The 20,670-nt window shown below is 36.0% G+C and overlaps 1 protein-coding gene across 1 annotated transcript in view; it reads left to right on the forward strand.

Annotated features, from left to right (window-relative positions):
- LOC142343922 (BOS complex subunit ncln-like) overlaps positions 1-20,303 on the forward strand; it is a 29,057-nt gene extending 8,754 nt beyond the window's left edge. The window contains exons 3-12 of the mRNA XM_075395320.1: positions 7,877-7,971; positions 8,058-8,141; positions 10,341-10,444; positions 11,220-11,301; positions 13,826-13,975; positions 14,915-15,103; positions 16,164-16,334; positions 17,263-17,522; positions 17,898-17,976; positions 19,823-20,303. Of these exons, the coding sequence (XP_075251435.1) occupies positions 7,877-7,971; positions 8,058-8,141; positions 10,341-10,444; positions 11,220-11,301; positions 13,826-13,975; positions 14,915-15,103; positions 16,164-16,334; positions 17,263-17,522; positions 17,898-17,976; positions 19,823-19,906 (1,298 nt within the window). The 3' untranslated portion in view covers positions 19,907-20,303. The remainder of the gene's footprint in view (positions 1-7,876; positions 7,972-8,057; positions 8,142-10,340; positions 10,445-11,219; positions 11,302-13,825; positions 13,976-14,914; positions 15,104-16,163; positions 16,335-17,262; positions 17,523-17,897; positions 17,977-19,822) is intronic.
- The last annotated feature ends 367 nt before the right edge of the window (positions 20,304-20,670 follow it).

Genomic DNA, 20,670 nt, shown 5'->3' on the forward strand with positions numbered 1-20,670 from the left:
GCATTTCCAGTCGTCCTAATGGTTTAACTTTCCTTAATCTCTTTTCATAATTAATTGCCTTTCATAATTGCTAATATTCATTCTTTACTTGCAATTACTTTACTTATACCAAAGGCCATTTCAAACAGTGACGTTTTGCTTCAATGAACAAATCATTCCAAATTAGCCTGAGGGTAATTTGGAATAAATACGATCTAGACCATTACAAGTCCTAAGTTCATGAATGTTTACGCATGAACAACAAGTTTCTCAATGTTAACACATTAATTAATCAAAAAAATGCTAATTATACAGAACCAAAGTCAAAAATCAAAAAAGTACATCCTAGGCGCTTCTTGGCACAACGTTAGCTTTACAATAATATATATTTCAACTATGTACCTTTACAGACGGACAAGGGGATTTAGAATTACTTACTGTAACAACATTTCATAAGTTGGACTTACCGTCCAAAACTGTTGTTTCCTGACATTTTGAAACAGCCACATGCATGCTCCTTCTATTAGCAAGCGTAGAACAGAACTCTTTACAATGTAGTTGAACAATTTGCGGCAACCCAACGCTTTGCGTTGACTCACATATGCGCCAACTGAATTTCTTTATGTGTTTCTTCCATGATTCTAAATATAAAAGTCTATTTTCGTAAGGAATTAATCATTTGAAACACAAAGTTATGAACCTTCTCTCTTTGAAGAGTCGTTTAGGTACTTGCGCTTGTTGTTGGGAATCCTGAAACTACGCTTCATACGTTTATTGGCTCCAGCTATACCAGCTTTTCGACCACACTTTCTTACATTATTTTCTAAATACTGTTGCCCAGACTTCTTAAACGCGTACAAATGTTCCGACAAACCACTGTAACCAGCGTTACGAGCTTTATCCATTTCTTTACTAGTTTGCAGAGCGCCTTCTAGCCCAGCATAACTTAACAAACTTTTATAACCACCGTGCTTTTTACCAGGACCATAATGATAGAGGGTGCGATTAATTCTATCTGAGTCGCGTAAATTACAGGCTTCCCATCCCCATACAAAAGATACACCTAAAGTTGAAGTTAGAACAGCGTGGGAGGCCAAACTGGGCTGACAAAGAATAAGATCGGGTTGTGGAATGTAAAATTTGATATTAGATTTCACAATAGAATTTTCGGGACCAGCTTCAACAAACGACATAAAATCATCAACATTCCGAATTAATTTTTCAAACTTTACGGAATGCGTTCCAGGAGCACAGATAAAATAAAGCTTTTCACCAAATAGGGTAACTGAAATAGAGTCATCACCGCCAGTTTCAATATGACCATCTGTGAGCCAACTATTGTATTGGATAATTCATCAATTTTTGTTTCTTTGAGAGAGTTCGGAACAGAATAGTTTACTAAACCGTTAACTGACATACTGTAACGCCACGAAAATTTATTGATGTCAGAATTCGGACAAAATAATTTCTCGTAAATTCGAGACTCTCGACCATTTGATATAATAGTGGAACGAACGTGAAAATAATTTTCAATTTGCTCGATAAACTCGGTTTCATTATTAATGTCATTTAAAGTGTTTATAAAATTATTATCAAAATGAAAAAGCCGGTGATTTGATAAGGCAATTGGTTTGTTAACCCTATCGTTATTTATGTAGTGAGAATATCCACAAGATGATATTACATTTGTAGCTTCGATCCACGAAGAAGAACATTTTACATCAACAATTGGGACATCCTCCCAACCTAATTGTTTCAATGCTTCTGGATTTCGGAATTTATTATTGAATGCTGTTATTCTTTCATGAATACTTGCTAAACTCGATTTGGATCTTGTTTGAGCCATTATCTAAAAAAAACATTGTTGTTAAATTTTCCAAAATTAAAAACGCAGTTCCTTGACATCTTAAAAAAAAAAGAGGAAAGGAAGAGCTTTACCAACATCTATTAACATTTTGCCATTATTACAAATGCTATTAGGCAAGGCCAGCAACAAACACAGAAAATAACACCCAACGGCAGCAGCACAACCCAAAATGTATTATCGCTGTCAGAAGTATCAGATTCCGGGCAAAGATATTCCACAGAAGTCGCTTCATACACGATCACTCCACCTTCCAAGTAAATCATCTTATCAGAACAACAAATTACTTCTAAGTTAGTTGACACATGATGTTGGATACAACCGTAACTCAAAGTGATGAATAAACACACCATAATGATATTCATTCTCAAACTAAAAACATCCTTACCATGTTATTCCAATATTGGAATTTGAAAATACATTACCACTATACAGAACTACATAGTGCACATTTCAGGCGCACAACATTACAGCCCTTAAACAATCAGAATCACTCAGAGTATTCTATTATTGATGTGCCTCGCAAAAAAAATGCGCCTCTAAATATTCAAATAAAAAAAAATTAATTAGTTCAAGTTTTGCAAAGATGGTTGCAACTTCAGTTGCAATTTCAGTTCAAAGTTAAGACTTCCCATGTTCATGAAGCTAAATATAGAGCTCCTCAAGCAAAAACAGGGTGGCTCGAGATCTTATGACTCCTACATATAGGGATGTCTCAGACAAAGCTTGATAGTTACACAGTCGATTTACTACCGACAAAACATTCCTGAGGAAAAAAGAACACTTGGCTTGACAATTAAGACTGCCAGAACAACATCGTCTGAGTTTTTGTCTTTCAAAAACGCCTCTTTGGCTTCGGGAGTATTATTGCACCCAGCAGCAGTCATAAAAAGTTTCCTAACATTGCCTCAAAATGTTCAAAAGCCATGAAAAACTGAAAATTATTGCCTACTTAATATTTAATTATGTCTATTTCTACAGGCAAAAAAAAATATTTTTAGACTGGCCACCTGAAAGTAATTGTAAGCCCTGTAGCCTTCAATTTCTCGAGAAAAGACTTCCAAAATGATTTCTTGGAAATACCTCATATTTCTCGCAATAATAGTGCACATTTGTTATAATGACAACAAAATGGAATCACAGAAAGGTATTGATTTTATATACCAGCAAAAGCTACTAATTGCTGAAAAATTCATAAACATTCAATTTCTAGTTCCCTTTCCAAGACTGAATGCCTCGTTGGAAAATCAATTCAGAAATCTTTCGTTACTTTTGAAAAACTCTTGGAATGACTACTCATTTGGTTGTCAGCTGGATCATATGAACACAAACGAATCGAGCTTAAACTTTGACTACCTCCTTCGTCATACGGAAAACGAAATCAAATCAGTTCAACTAGACATTTTGAACATGAAAAAAGAAATCCAGAGAACATTTGGAACAAAAGAGCAAACAACTAAACAAACTGATAACGAACGGACAAAAAGAGGAGCCGGCCTAATTGCTTTAGGCGCATTAACAGCCGTAACAGCAGGAGCAGGAATAGCATGTTCTCTCGGTAGCATTTTTGGAGCTTGCGGAGGATCCAGTCAAGATCGTGAAGACATCGACTTGGCTTTATCACAGATTGAATTGAACAACCACCGGTGGGTGGAAGTTAAAGGCAAAGTTAACTCAAAAATGTACCTAATTGCTGAGCAACTTGAAGATGTAAACTCAGTGCAAAAGCGAATTATTCAAACGCAGAAAAATCCCACAATGGTACTGATGAAAGCAGTGGATATTATCCAAAACAATTCAAGAGCATTAATGGCATGCTCTCAACTGTTTTACGCAAGGGACCAAATGCTTCAGGTACAGGCAAGTCTTCTGGGATCTTTTTCAGCTTCACTAAATGAACTAAAAATGTACCGTGTTGCCATATACAGTTATAAGTTAACAATTTTGAATTCAGTAATGATTATGGTGAATAAATTGATTCACATGGCACTTCTACCAAGATCAGATTTAGAGGAAATACTTCGAGATGTAAACCATTGGCAATCAGACACGAATGAACGTCTTTCATTGGCTATACCAATAACACAAATTCTAACTTACTATGAAACAAAAATCTTGAGAAATGTCGACATTGTTGACAATGGGATGTACTTCACATTAGCCATTCCATTTGTTACCGCAGCGACAGTTTTAAATTTATATAAAGCAGTACCAATACCCATGCCTAATGACGGAACAGACGGACACGCATCACAGTATGCCATTGAATCTGATTTTATAGCAGTGTCTTCTACTCAAAAAATAGCATTACTTTCACAAGATGAGATTAATAGATGTGTCGGGTCGAGTAGCTTTTCCGTGTGCATAAACGGTTTCTCTCTAGAAACAGCCCAAGATACATGTCTCGGATCACTACTTATCAACAATCATTTAACTGCTCTGCAAAAGTGTGAAATCAAAACTGTGAAATTACCATTAAAAGAAAAAGCGAGAAATTTGGGAAATGGGAAATGGTTAATAACATCAGCATCATCGAATTTCAAAATGTATTTAAGCCAAACAATAAACCATGATCCATTGAAACGAACAGCTTTACCAGGATGCCAAGTTTGCATTATTGAACTCCAATGCGGAACTAAACTGGAGACTACCTTCTTGGAAATTCGAGCAGACATGTTTTCGTGCCATAACACATCGCTTCAAAAACTGGATTTTAAACTGACTGATCCTTTAAAACATCTTCTCTCAAAAGTTCCGGCAATCGACAACTTACCACATTTTGCTACTATTACTCAAGCGAGACAACAGTTCATTGAAGAAATACAGATCCAGATGTCAGAAATTCCGGACCATCGGAGACCCTCGTTAAATAAATTAGATGAAATTGCACAACCAATTTTAATGGACATGCAGAGTATTAGACCCAGCCTAAAGAACCGTTTCACACAAAGTGACACTTGGAAAATGTCTGTCATTATCGGCACAATCTCTTTCATTATCTCAATGATATTACACTCACTCATAAATTATGTTTGTCAAAAGTACGGTCGACGATATGCGAAAATGAGAAAATTTGTGGTGGGCTCTTTCGGAATTCATCCACGACAAATACTTGTTGTAACAGAAGATGAAAAACAAACACTAATGCTTCAACCTGGAAATCGACTTACAGCCGAGAATATTGTCATCACGGACAAACAATTGTCAAAAATTCTTGGACCGACCGCTCCACAACGAGAGGAACTCAACCACGTGATTCAACCATCATACGACGTTGACTTATTTTGTCAGCACTTGGCCAATAGTCTCAAGTCAGCCTAACAAAACAAAAAACACATTAAAGAAGAATTTATATAGCTCACATTTAAAAAAAGAGGAGGTTGCTGCAAGGAGCTTAGTGATTTAATATTAAGCTAGTGATTTAATATTAAGCTTGCATGAAAAACTTAGAGGCGCAGTGTTCTTTTTGAGAGGCACATTGTTCTTTTTAAGAGACCTATTGCTATATTGTTCTCTTAAAAGAGTCACGTTGTTCTTTTTATAGAGGCGCAGTGTCATATACAAATTCCTAATCCAGATTTGATATGAATTACACTTTTGTATTGGTTGAAATTATGAATTGGTAAAATAAATATTTAGATTGTAGAAAAGGCTTGTGATTGGTTTATTAGATTGACTTACTAAAATAATTGAAGAAGTAGTTGCATGAAGGAGTTGGAAGAGTTAGTGGAATAGAATAAAGTTGCAAACAGTTGTTTTGAATTTGAGGGAATCTGCTCAGAACCAGCATCTGAAATAGATAAAGGATAGATTTAATAGTATTAGAAGACTAATTTTACTCGATTTTGGCAATATTTTGGCACTCTTTATCACGCTATATCTAACGAATTCCCACTCGTCAGCTATGTCCACCGTTGCAGTTGGTGATTAATTTCAGAAGTGTTCCTCTCGATACTGATTGTGGATTAAGAAGACAGTTGGCAGTTTTGAAATTGTCCATATTGTTCACAAGAACAATTAAGTCTTTGAATTAGGTCTCAGTTACTTGCTAAAAAAATTGCGTAGAAGTTTTACGCTAATTACATGACCAAATTGTGGAAATGGTATATTTTCATCCGTAAATACTAGTGTATGTTCATCCATAAAATTTTCCACAATATAATGTCATTTGTTTCCACGACTTAACTAATTTTCTATGTGGAAAAATGGTTGCGCAAAATAAAAAGTGGTGACAAATTGTAGTCACTCATTTCTTTTAGAGGCCACCTTTTTTGGGTTTGTGCCACATGATGACACCAAGAATGACTTTCTTCTTGACGTGATGACTTTCTAATTGTCTAAAAAATTTTACTATATTTCTTTTTTGTTTTTTTTTTGTCTACAGAGCTTTTACAGGTTTCCTGGGGTCTGTTGCTGTTTTCTTTTATTGCGTATGTGTGGCTATCTTTTTGCTATAGCATGCAAATAGCCAACACTGCATAACCGAAAATCTGTCGGTTATTGAATCTTAGTTAGCTAAATTATCATAAGATTTTTATTGGAGCAGTTAAATTCAATTGTTGGATTTGAAGTAATCAGATGATTACCGACAAATTGTTGTCAAGGATTGTGATTGTTTATTTAAACTTTGTCTTCTGTTTCCTTTATTTTTGAAGTTGTGCTTTTAATTGTTTGATCCCATCGTTCGGATGATTTCCTAATGGGATAGTAGCCCTACAGCCTCAATGAGAATAAATTTTAAATGCTCTGGAGTGAAGTTTAAACCAGTTATTGTAGGTGTGTGGCGTTTTTATGCAAAGTTTTTGCTTGCCCGTTTTGTTCTAGAACAATTTTTTCTCCAGTGACTTTTTCATGCTGCACTTTTTGGTTTTGCGTGACCTTAATTGCTTTTATTCAAAAATTATGTCTGTTGCTAAAACAAAAGCGATTGTTTGAGAGCCGAGTGGGTAATGCTGCAGTCTATTACGCAGGAGTTCGAGGGATCGAACCCCTCATTGGTGGGAATATTTTGTGCCAATAAAAAATTTATCTGGGCTACAGCCCCCTCTGAGTTAAATTGCCCCGCCTGTCGTTCGAGAACAATTTGTCCGACGATAGTCAATTTATTTAAGCAATTGTATTTTGCTTGCACTTCAGCTTACATTCATTCTCTGCAATTTTTGGTTATGGCGAGAGCTGAGCGGAGGCACACTAATGATCGTGCGTGCCTCAGATCAGCATGTCTTCACATTTTTGATCGTACGTGCCTCAGATCAGCATGCCTTCACATTTTTGATCGTGCGTGCCTCAGATCAGCGATTTTTTTATTCAGACCACACATAACCTGTTTTGAGCTTGCTGTCATTGTTTGCGCTGAGAGAAACTAATTTTCCGTGATTTTGCCGACTCAGTTTGTTGGGCAAAATGATAATCCAGACTTTCGTGCTTAAGACATTTAAGAATTTATTCTGTGCTTTTTAGCTGTGAAGTACTTTTGTCGTCATATTTTACAACATGTAGGCAAGCATTACCTACACATTGTAAAATATGACGTCAAAAAAACTTCACAACTAAAAAGCACAGAATAAATTCTTAAATGTCTCAAGCACGAAAATCTGGATTATCATTTTGATCAACAAACTGAGTACACAAATTCACGCAAAACCACGTGCTTCTTTTGTTGAACTGAAGGGGAGGAAGGGACAAACTGCAACAATTTTCTGACAATGAGAATGCTAAGTTATTGAGGGTCACTGGAATTTTATTGGGTACAAAGTTTTGAAACGAACATTGAAAGCCTTCTTTGTGTTCGAGTTTGTTAACAGATTACTGGCAAGTTAGCTTTTAAAAAATATTTAAGCAGCTGTTTAATAAGGTTCAAGATTTGATTTTGTTAAAATTTTCAATTATTCTGTTTTTGCTTTATTTCGAACGAAATAGATTTTTTATAAAACAAATGCGGGCAGGCTATTGAAAAATCGATTTTACCGGAACTTCTGAATTTTAAAGCTGAAAAAATATTGCACCAAAATGAGCACCGTTTAATTATTTTAGCTTTGTTGAATGCAGTTTTTGGAAATGGGTTCCAAATTGTGGCAAGTACCCCTGCCCCTGCTCAAGTACCTGTCACCAAATTCGCCAATGTTGCGGTTAGTGTAGTGTACTTCTATCATTTGCCGAATCTATAGTAGTTCATTTTAAATATAGTTGCTTGTCTTTTTTAAATCTTGTTTAGGCATCCTTGATCAACACAAGAAAGAATGTGGAATTGGACAGTCTGATGTTTGTTTCTCACTATGACGCGTTGTCTGCTTCTGCGGTTAGTCTTCAAGGCTTTTTTCTGGCCACATAATCCAATCCGTAATGTTTGTTTAGAACTTGTTGCAATGTTTAATATTAAAGGTGCTCAGGGAGCAATAGAAACAAATAGTTGATTATATGCAAGACCTGAACCGACTGACCAACCCCCCCCCCCCTAAGGGTTTGGGGTTTGACTACTGCATAGTTTCTAGTGGTAATGGAATGGTTTTCAACTTTTTGCCATCATGAATTTTAGCATTTTTTGACATTTATTGTCATTATTCAAGTTGTTTGAGTTCCAGGGGTCAGAAAATCTCATTAGGGGTTGGATAGGAATTTACTGAAAAATTTTTAGCTGCCACGGAATAGGTTTAAACTTTTGAACATCACAAATTATAGCAATTTTTTTGATAAAATTTGCATTTTTTTCAGGTTTTTTAAAATTTCAGTTTTTCCAGCTTCACGGACCAGGCAATCCCCTTTGAGGTTTGTTAATAGGGCACTGCATAGTTTCTAGTAACAATGGAATGGTTTTTAACATTTTAATGAATCGAATTTTAGCATTTTTTTTTTATAAAGTCTGCAATTTTTTACGGCTTACTAAAGTTTTTGTCAATTTTTGATATTCGTCCATTCTCAAGTGCGAGAAAACATATTCCACGTTCTGATAAAAAGTTACTGCATGATTTTTAGTTTCAATGGATTTGTTTTCAACAATTTAACCTTTCGACTTTTAGAAATTTTTTGATAAAATTTGCTAATTTTTTCAAGCTTTTTCAAAACATTTGTAATTTATTTATTTTTTTCTGGCCTCATTAGCCAGTTAACCTCATCCAGGGTTTGATAGTATGTTGTTAAATAGTTGCTAGGGGGCAATTGAATGGCCTTCAACATTTTAATTGAACAAATTTCTATTTTTAAGTTTCAAATTTTTAAAGAAAATTATGGCCTATCGATCTATGCTCCAATTGGTTTTTTTTAAAGCTTAGAATTTGGTTACTGGATAGCTTCTAGAGACACAAAATTGATTCTTAATGTATTTATATCATGATTTTCAGCAACATTTCCTTATAATTTCCAATTGATATCTTTTTCTAAATTTTTTGTTCAATTTCGAGTTAATCGATCTTCAAGGGCCAACGAATTTTTTTCAGGTCTTGCAGATATAATACTGCACCGATTTCAGAAACAAAAATTGTTTTTAAACATATTTTTGAAAAAGGTACTTTAAAGGGAAAAATTTTGCCTTAGGTTTAAAAGCTTAGTGTTTTAGCAATGAGTATATTTTTGTTTAGTTTTGATTCGTTTAGTTTCTCAATTTTTTGAGATGATTTTGTTTGTGTTCTGGCAGGCATTGTTCAATTGATCTGCTGTTAGGGTAGAGTACTTCTGAGTTGTTCATTCAATTCTCTGAGTTGTTTTTCAGGACCTGTCCTGCTATGTTTTTTTACTTCGTCGAACTTTTTTTTTCGCTTTACTCATTTTGCCGCTTTTTCGACATTTTGCGTGAAATGTTTTTGACTTTTCTAGGCTAGTTTCACTCTTCTGTCATTCTGCTCAAAGTCCTTTTAAACAGCAGCTGCCCAGCAAAGCAATTCAAAATGAAGAGAGTCAGTATAAAAAAAATGAAAGTCAGAAATGGAAACGGGATAAACCCATAAAGCCCATTTTTACTTTAAACTTGAACTTTGAACTTTGTTCTCATAATTTTTAGTTACTATCTATAATGCTTATTGGTATTGATACTAGACCCTGTAGCCTCTCACTGAGAGACAGGAGTATGTTCAATTACGAAATGACATCAAAATAAATCGCATTTAAAAATGTTTTTATACAAAAATCAATTTTGTTATTTTCTTTTCTTTCTATCCAATAGAGTTATGGGAATCAACGGCGGTTATTCTCCGGCAATCTGCCGGGTATGTTTTATTTTAAAAGGGATAGTAAGAAGCAAATTGAGCTCGAAGGTATTGAGTTTAAAATTTTACATTTGATACCAAAGAACCAGAGTTGAGTTGAGACCGAAACTTGTCTGAAACATTAGTCTCTGCGTGTGTGCCATAGCGGCGAGGGAGTTAATCTTTAAATAGTGCTTTCATGACAAACCAGAATATCGACAACCATTCTTAAAAAAATTCAGTTTGAGATGAAAATGGACAAGAAAGTCCTTGTTTCGGTGAATTTCAGCTACTTTGTGTTTGAAGTGAGAACTGTTTAGGATTTGTCGAGTGGAGTGGACTCAAGTGGGACTGGACCAGTGTGTCTTCTATCTCTTGCAAAGACCCTCTCAGGACTATATGCAAACAGTGAAACTCAGCCCAAGTAAGTTTAGCCGTCTTTCCTCAATTTCAATTTAGAACTGTTTTCTGTCCCACGTTAGATTGTTGTTTTTTGAACTTTCGCTGGTATTCAAACAACTTATTACGTTGTGATATCTTGCCATGTCTTAGTTAATTGTTTTTAAACATATTTTTGAAAAAGGTACTTTTAAAGGGAAAAATTTTGCCTTAGGTTTAAAAGCTTAGTGTTTTAGCAATGAGTATAATTTTGTTTAGTTTTGATTCGTTTAGTTTCTCAATTTTTTGAGATGATTTTGTATCCAGAAACAAGATCTTGCCGAGATCTTGTTTCTGGATACCCCAGCAAAGATCTTACAACTTTGCACATGTCTTGATGTTTTTACCATTCAACATGATCTTACGGCTTTTTAATGCCTTTTATCAAGAATGTAGGAGCAATTATCGAGGCAAACATGTAATACTCACTTAAGATAGATGTTCACAGCGAATTTGTACTTATCCCTGAATTAAAATAAATTAGAATTTAAGCCAGCAACCCGACAGCGCACCAATTGTAATGGTTATTTCAACTAGTGATATTTTGACCAATCAGATTTGTCAACCAATCACAATTGCTCTCGTTAAAATTTTTCGGCAAATGCTGCCAGAAAACAAATTTTCGGCAAAAATTTTTCAAGTTTTCACTGTCGGCTAAAAGACCGGTTGGTCAGTTTTCCTAGCACCAGTTTGCCTGTTTCGGGATTGATTGGTAAGCAACTAAATTTTGAATAGATGAGTTTGAAATGTTTGTGTTTTAGCTTGAATGTCAATTTCCTTCTCAGTGCAGCTGGCAAGGTCAACTTTCTAGGGTCCAACCACTACTTGCAACACAATGAGCAGGTATTTTTTCACATTTTTTGGGTACGAGATCGCTCCAAATTTTTTAAAGGTAACTATCCGTAAAGCACGAAACGCCTTAAATTAGTTGTCAATCGCTCTCGAGCGAAGTTTGAAGCCATTATTGTAATCGTGTTTGTCTTTTTATGCAATGTTCTTTTTTTGTCGCTTCGACGTTCTTATTGATCATTCTTTTGATTTCACTTCTGGAGTGACTTTTTCACGCTTGACTTCTCGATTTTGGCGTGATCTTAATAGCTCACATTCAGAAATTAAGCCTGTAGACAAAACTAATTTGAATATAAGATAGGATACCACAAGGCCCTTGACCAACGTTAGTCGGTTTATGTTCCACTTTCGTGATTTTCTGGTCAATTATAATACAAAGAGGTAAAGCTTTTTGTCTACCCGGTTGAATGAGTATTTGTTGCTCTTAATTGCTTTGATTTTGTTTAATAGCCGCACAGCGATAGCTGGGGCTATTATTGGCCTTCTCTTGGTTTTTTTATTTCGTCGTCGCGATTTTTGTTACGACCATATGACGTCACAGCCACTTTTTGTTCATTCGTTCATGCAATTTCAACTGAAGTGCGTGTGTGACGTCATTTTTCGCTTTTAGTGGAGCAAGTTTTGTTGTTCATTCGCGTAATTAAATTTTTGGTCACACTTGACTTACCTCTCTCAAAAATGACTTCCTCACTTTGAAATTGACTTTAATTTACTTTAATTCAAAGAGATAAGGTCAAATGGGTGTGCGTCACTCTAAATGAAGGTTTGAGAGCAGCTAATAGAGGCAGCAAAAACTTATACAGATTTTTAATCAAAATGTAATATATCAGCCTTCAATGAAAAGACAAATTTTTTGGTCTGCCTTACTGTTTTTTTACTGCAGATCTACGAAGCTATTGCGGCTATTTTTTGGCAATCTGCCAGCTATGTTATGTGTATTGTGTTGTCATTGTCCTAGCGCGGTAGGTGAGAGATATACGATGAATCACTTAATGATCGAGGATAAATGTTTGATGGAGGACAAATTGATCTGTTGTTGACACGTAATAGAGAAAGTTTCTTAAAGAAAAAAGTGAAGATTTTCGTTGGTTACAAGTTTGAATTAACTTGCAGTTTCCTGCAAGGGTCTGTAAAGTGCAACGGGTTTTCTATGTCCGAGTGAGATTTCCGAGAGAACAATTAACTGTTCTTTACTGGAGAATTGTTTAATTGCTCTCGAACGAAGTTTGAAGTACTTATTGAAAACATGTGTTGTTTTTGTATGCGAAATTTTTGCTTAACCGTTTTGAATTTTGGCTTAAACGTTTTGAATTTTTGCCAGAACATTCTTGAACATTCTTTTGCTCGCTTGAGCGATTTATTTTGACTTCCGTCTTGGAAATGGGATAAAATAAATAAAGCACGTTTACAGTATGTCTCACAGCAGTTCTCTTATAGCTCAATTAAAATTTCGGAGTATGTTAAAGCAGAGATGCTGAAGAACCCTTGAGGCAGATTTTCATAGTTTAAGGGGCGAGCGACTTTAGACAACCCTTCTCCTGCGTCATTTTCCTTTTTACGTCATTTCTCTCTCTAAAAAAAATTTAGGTCATTTGCTTGATTATATTTTGATGATACGTCACCTACCTCTCTCAAATCAATTGTGCTTTTTAAAACTTAGTTTAATTTGCATTAGGTTAAGCTCAAGAAAAGTCATATGTGTAATCGAGGTTCCTAACAAAAAAGGCTTCTGCTGAAAAATTTTGAACAAGCCATATCAATTAATTACTGAAAATTTTGTCATCGGTTTTTGAGCGAGTCAATAACTGTTTCAATTCATTTCGGTATCTTTTTCTATCGATATTCTACCGCACGCAAGACTTTTTTATCATCTATTATAGCAATCTGGCGGAAATATTGTTTAATGTGGCTTATCTGACTACTTATTAAGACAATTATAAAAATCCCTAGCCAATATTTTTGAGGTAAATAGTTTTAATTTGAGCTAAGTAATCAAGTATTGAGACGCATTGTTTGGATAAAATCTACTATTAGTTCTTGGTAGTTACTGTTCGTCTCTTCCTGCGTGAGTGTAATTCAGCTATGATGTCGGAATCGCGCTTCCGTTCTCAGTGTAATGCAAGATTTCGCTCACTGTTGTTATATCAATACGTATCTTTAATAGCTGCCGTCAGCCTCTCAAACGGCTATTATTTAGGCGCTCTCCTTTTTTTTTAATTCGCTTTACCTGTTGATCACGTTTTTAAGAATTAGATTATCAAAGTTCATTAGAGTGTTTGCTGGCTGATATCGGTATTAAGCTTATTAGCTAGCAGTATAGAAGCTGAATTAAGTATAGTTTTAGAATCTAACTAAAACTGCTCGCCAAATTAGAACACTTGGTGACACTGAAAAAAAAAGAGAGAAATCAGTCAATTTGTTTTTTTTCTTTTTTTGTTTGAATCCGGATGTGCATCAAGCGCGTCAACGGCGGCTATTTTCCGGCAATCTGGGGGCTATGTTTGTTTTTCTTCCGCAGAGTGTGAAGAAGATGCGTCTGGTGGTGGCACTTGACAGTCTATCTGGGTTGAGGGATAGTGAGGATGGAGAGGATGTGATCTACTTTCACAGGAAGACTGCCAAATCTACTTCCAATAACCAGCTACAGGAACTGCTCAAATTTCAACAGGTATATAAACCGGAGTTCATCCCCACGCCACCAGCATATAATGCAACCCCAGGTCCAGAGACAGTTTGTTAACATTCTAAATCATTATGTAAAAAATAGCACGTGCGCTTGGGGATTGCAACTAATATGCGCCCGTTAAGTTAGGGAGCACAAGGGAAAAATCTTTTCGAGTAATTATATTCCTAAATAAGGAAATCTGGAGAGCCCCGAAAGGAGCCCTTTACTGATGTCGCTTTGTTAATTGTTTCTGCTTTGTGTTGTTGAGAAAATTTAGTGTTTTATCTTACCAATTTGAACCAGATTACGACCTTCAGCTATATTTGAAAGAGATGATGATTGGGAAGACAGTTAACCACGTATTTGAAACTAATTATTATAGTTTTAAACGTTATTATCGGTATTTACGAGCCTAGGTTTCTTAAGCATAAAGTATATCAAAACATTTCAGCCAAGTGAAAATTTAATATTGAACCGCAATATTTACTGGAGGATATATCTTGTAAGTCCTCAGTGAAAAGGAGGGTCTCATTCAAAACTGACCTTCAAATTGAGTACTGTACACCCTCTTAAACAAAGTATAGTCAAAACAGTACTGAATCAGTTTCATAATCAAATGTTTCTAACGTGGTTGCATGGGATTAACTCTTAGTCTTATTGTTTCGATCAAAAGATTTTTTAGCTATCATGTTTTCGGGATCTTCTCCATTTGTGCGCCCCAGAATTGTGGGTGCATAGTATTTTCACCCCTAAGAGCACGTGCCATATTATAACATAATGATTTACTGTGTTATGGCACGTGCTCTCTACTTGGGAGGGGGAGCATACTGGGGGATGCATAAACGGAAAAGATCACTTTTTTCAAACTAAAGCTGTGATAGATTTCGCTGTTATATTCGCCACTGAAAGCGTAAAATAATTGAATGCATTCAATTTACGTAGATTTTGGAGAGAACAGCTGTGGACGCTGGACTGAAGTTTGAGGTCGTGTTCCGAAGAGTGAATCCAGATCAATGGTTCCAGTGGGAACACGAGAGATTTTCTGGCTACAGAGCGGCCACCATCTCTGGTCACTCCACTCCCTACCATCCTATGAGACGCTCACTTCTAGATGATGGGAGAAAAATCAATGTGAGCAGTTATATCAAATTGACTTAAATGTGATTGAAACAGTCTCTGGCAAATTTTTAAATGCCAGATCTTTCCAGTGCCAGATTATATAATGACAGATTTCGCCTTCTAGTTTTAAGCAAGGTCACGCGACTCCTGCTAAAGTGACTCGGAAATTCGGGCTTTATACTCGAACCCCTGCGCGGTTCTCGATTACTACCAGATTTTCTGTGACTTCATTTAAGTCACGTAACCTATACTTAGTATGGGCACTACGACACGTGATATACTCAAATCGGCTAGCTAACATTCGAGTTCCAGAAACTTCAGAATCGCATGTAACGCTGTATTCTTAAGTGTAACATTTGATGCATTATTTTTAAATCGTGATGGACGTGATTTTTCGTTTGACCATTTTTAATGTGGCCGATTTGACTTTTCACCGAAAGAAACAGGATAAACTGAAATGGAAGTAAATGCTGGCATCGTCGAAACAGGTTTAAAATCAAAAGGGTAAAACCGATAAAGGATGATGTTAAGCTTCTGATCTACCAATTGTTGTAGATGAAGAGATTGCTCAAAAATTATTAAGTCCGGAAGCAATTCTCAATTTGAATATTTTTACATTTTTGATTGGATAACGCTAATATATTGTTTTTCTTCCGATCCCAATTGCGACCAGAATTATAAATCACCAAACGATGAAACAACTGAGTCGCCTCTAATTGAGGTGATGATGCCAAAAAAACTATTAACTAAGATTAATCTCAGAATTCAATACATTTAGAGTTCTTTCCGGGCTCTTTTGTGGAATTTTGGGTACTGCTAATGCGATAACCAATATTATGTTAGGTTCATTTCCAATCGCAATTTAATAAGTGAAGGACAAAGTATATATGCTTAAATCAAATGAACGACCATTTTGTTCTTGCTTTCAGTAAATTGTTTTTAATGGCGCTAAGAATTTTTTTATCTTATAATTGTTCTGCTAGTTAAAGCAATCCCTGGTCTGTAATTCTTGACGACACATGAATCGAAGTCTATCCCCCATTGGAAGTAAATGAGGTTTTGTGACTTGCAGGTTGATAAGCTGTTGGTGAAGATGGAGGTTGTACAGAAATCAGTGTTGCAGTACCTCTACAATGTGTCAGAAGTGTTTGCAATTGATGGTGGAAATAGCAGGAAGCAACTGGGAGAGGAAGAAGAGGAGAAGGAACATGTCACAGAAGCTAACTACTATCAAAAGTTCCAGGTAATAGATAACTGCGAAAGGTAACCAATGATAGATCTGAACATTTGTTACATTTTTGAGACGTTCTTACTAAGATATAGCAACTGATCTGGGTAAGCTATTGAGCATTGTGACAGAAACTAGTTGCTGAGAAATAGTTTGCTTTTTTTAGAACCCAGTAACAAAACTTAATTATTATAGCTGTAAGCTGAGCGTAGCTATATTGCGGTGCTCTTTGTTTTTTGTTTCGTCGTCTGACGTTCTTCGTTTTACATTTGTTCGTTCCCTTGACTTGTTCAAGCTTGATTTAATGTTTGCGTGATTTTTGTGCTAAATTGTTCGTATTCAGAATTTATGTCTGTTGCTAAAACAAAATTGATAGTAAATTTAACGGTGGCAAGGGCCTAATAGCCGAGTGGTTGATGCTTCTAATTATTCACCAAGATCTTATCAAAAACTAGCCGATTGTGTTTAATTTTTGGGCCTGCGTTTTTTCAATCCCGATTCCCCGATGGATAATTATGTATCTATCAGTAGCTTGTTTAAATCACCACAACAAGAGTTAAAAAGAATATTTGCCCAGTGAGCTTATCTATCTAAGTCTATGGGTTAATATAAGTCTCAATATAGCTTGCTACAGATGTGCGAAGTACATTTCTATTACTTAGATTTCTGAAAGAAAATATTTAGTAAAGTTTGAGAATGATACAGCACAATTAAAGAGTGAATTCCTTATGAAAATTATCCATCTTTCTGCTCGATGATGCTGAAAGTATAGTGTATTTGTTGATAAGAGTTAGCAGACCAAATACTCTGCTGAGTTTGTAGTTCCCGCTCAGCGGAGGAGAGAAAATATCGCTGCTTAGAGCAAAAAAAGAGCGGATTAAGTTGCGCTTGTTTGTAACTTTGTGAATTAGATCGATTATCAGATTTCTTGGTTATTTTTTAGGGTCTAGTGGAACGGGAAGAAGTAGAAACATTTCTCAAGTATGTCGCAACTCATCCTCACTCTAGCCAGTATCTATCCAAAGGGGACGCCTATGTACAGACACTGATGAGGCATCTGAGCAGATACGGAAGATTGGCATCACTCCAGGAGTTCTCACTGGAACGAACTGCCTCAGCTGCATCGGCACCCGCTGGAGCCAGTGTCAGAAGGGAGGATGTTGTCTTCTATGACCAAAAGCAAACAACTGCAAATGCATATAGGTTGGTCCAAAAGGTTTTGTTAACACAACATGCACTCTAACTTGGGCGCAAATTCAGTATGTCATCTGGACTATACTGAAATGTAAAGAGTCCAATTTGTCAAAAGTCTAATTGCTCTGAGACAATCTTATTTCAACTAAGCTTTGTTGATTTTATGTGGGCCTCAATTTAGCTGGAACAGCAGTTTCATGGACTGTCTTTAACTTCATTGCTGGGGTGGGGGTGTATTTACCAAGAGTCCATATGTATCCTCATCGGCTACCGAGCCTTCCGATTCTGATGCCCGTTTAATATGAAAGTTCTCCGGAAACAATTGGCTGAATTCAACTTAACCCAATGAATATTTTGCACTATTTAGACGTTTTGTTGTTTTAGGGTGAAGCCGGCTGTGTTTGACTTGTTCCTCTCTGCCGCCATTGCAGCCTACGTCGGAATGGTTTATTTGACTGTCATGGTAAGTTGTCTTCCATAAAATTTATCTTCCTTTAAGTTGGTTGCATCTTTTCAGTCTAATGTCTTAGCTAGTGGTCTATGATCTGCTACCATGCGGCTGGAGCAACCAATAAAACTTTTCGACATTTCGAGATAAAATGAATCAGGTGATCTTCTGTGGGACAATTGACAGAGAGAACCTCAAACTTGACATATACTCGAACGGTTAATTTTCAGCCCCGCATCCTGAAGAACATCAAATCTTACCTGACTTGAAGACTCCGATTTTTAACAGATTCAACATTTCTTTGGTATGCTCGATTATTCATTCTCTCAAAAATTCTTGGTGCAAAAAGTAGCTCCTAAAAATATGGCCTATTTTTTGAACTCAATCTTCAAATTTTGCTTAACTATAAACGTTGTTAAGAGTTGTGAACGTAGAGAGAAAAAGAGGTTTCTGTTATGCATTATTAATGCTCTCGAATGAAATTTGAAGCAATTATTGTAAACGTGCGGGTCTTTTTATGCAAAATTTTTGCTTGTCCGCTTTTGAGCTTTTGTGTTAGGTCTATGTTAAAGTACCAGCCTGTCGTTTAAAAGCGATTTGTCCAACATTAGTCGGTGTATGTTAATTGCCGTCGAGCGAAGTTTGAAGCAATGGTTCTAACGTGTTTGTCTTGATATTTTTAAAAATTTTTGTATAAATGTTTTCTGGAAAATTTCTTTTGACTTCAGTGCTCGAGTGACCTTTTCACGTTTGATTTCTTAATTTTAAGTGAATTAAATTACTCTTAATTAACCGATTGTAAGGCAGGACAGCGCAAGGGCCTGCTCGCCGAGTGCTTAATGTATCAGTCTTGAATGCCAGAGGTCGTGGTAGTGAATCCTCACTAGAGTGGTTTTTGCACCATTAAGAAAAAGTTATCTAGGCTATAGCCCCTGTGAATAAAATTGCCCCGCCATTTGTCCACTTTAGTCTGTTGCACAGTCTTTTTTATGCGATTTTTTGCTCGGCAGATTTTCCGTCTAATCCATTTGACTTTTCGTCCTGAAAAACGTGATAAACAGCTAACGCCCAGAGGGCATTAAGGGCTCTTAGAGCCTTACCAGTCACTAACACTGCGATTGGCCAAATCGTTTTGGGGAAACGATTTCATGTTGTTAATTGCTCTTGAACGAAGTTCATAGCAATTATTGTAAACGTGTGTCTTTTTTATGCAAAATTTTCGCTTGACAATTTTGACTTTTCGAGTGACTTTTACGCCCTTGATTTTTTTTTGCGTTTCGCGTGATCTAAATTTCTCCCTCAATCACAATTTTAAGTAGCTGAATTCAATTGGCGGCAATTTAATACTAAAAGTCGAATGAAAAGTGCGCCGAAACTGGTGCCATTTTTTACTTCAAATCTTAATAGTGGTAAATGCTTTTCCACTCTCCTGTCGTTCGAAAGCAATTCTTCCGGCATTAGTCGGTTTATAATTCTACCCTGATCTAAGCACTAATTTATCAGATTTATCGTGTGTTACACGGTCAATTTAGAATAATTATTTTGGTGTAGCTTCCTTCACAGTTTCCAGGGAGAATGAACAGTTTTCAGATTCTGCTTTCCATTCTTGATTACAGTTCTTTCTTCTGTTTTTTTTTTCAAAAAATAACATAATGAAAAATGGTTTATTAAACTGAATGAGTAGTTTTGTGGTCTAAGTCAATTAATACTTGAATCAATTTTCTTCGTTAATTTGTCTATGCACTGATGAAAAATTGTAATATTTAATTAGCCGAACAGTATCCATTCCATCCCTACTCCATCATGGTCACTATCGAGCGATCGGTCAAATAAATTGGAAAAATCTTGGGTCTCTGTTTAGGGAATACCTGTGTTGCACAGCTACCTGCAATCCAAACTACTATGTATGCCGTCTGTGGGCACTTCTAAGAGCAAACTCAAATAGACACAACCTCTTATAGAAATCAGCCACAAAAACTACTCGAAGATAATAAGAAGTTGACGAGGTCTTTGTCGACAACTACAGAGCTCCTGTTGGTTGCTCTGTCCTATTTGATGTGACGTCACATACCCGGCCTAGACTTGTGTCTATCATTGTTCATCCTTGTCAATCTCGTGATACTTCAACTTGTATTGCTCCCACTACAGCTCCGTTCTAGAACTTTCTGATTCTAGATAAATTTTTCTTGATGAAGAAATTTAACGAGAAGTTGTAATGTTCTAATCTAACATGACCCTGTATCTGTTTGTAAGCTGAAGTTTTATCCTTGCTAACGTAGTACAGTTACTTCATTTGTGTAATTGATCTACGCCAATTAAAGACAATTTATTATTTATTTACACGAGATGTTTTACTCTGACAATAGATAATAATTGATTTGTGAAAGGTGAGTGGAACCAATTCTGCTTACGGGCAAATCATGCGGGATTAAAAAATGATGTAATATTAAGGAGACATTTTCTGAAGACAATTTTTGATTAGCTATATTTCTGTCTATGCGTTATCGGGTTGAAAATGCCTTGACATCTAGAACTTTTTTGGTAAAGCTTGTAAAGGAGTTGAATCTTCAGAACTGAAGAAATTTAGTCCTGAGAAAAATTTTCCTTCGCTGTTCACTTTGCAACTTACATCAAGATTAAGTGCTTTTCGTGATGGCTACTGGCGTCAAAAGACGACGCTCCAAAAAATGCTTATCGTAATTAAAATCC

The sequence above is a fragment of the Convolutriloba macropyga genome, chromosome 8, assembly GCF_964194025.1.
Source record: "Convolutriloba macropyga chromosome 8, txConMacr16.3, whole genome shotgun sequence".
Classification (NCBI taxonomy): Eukaryota; Metazoa; Xenacoelomorpha; order Acoela; family Convolutidae; genus Convolutriloba; species Convolutriloba macropyga.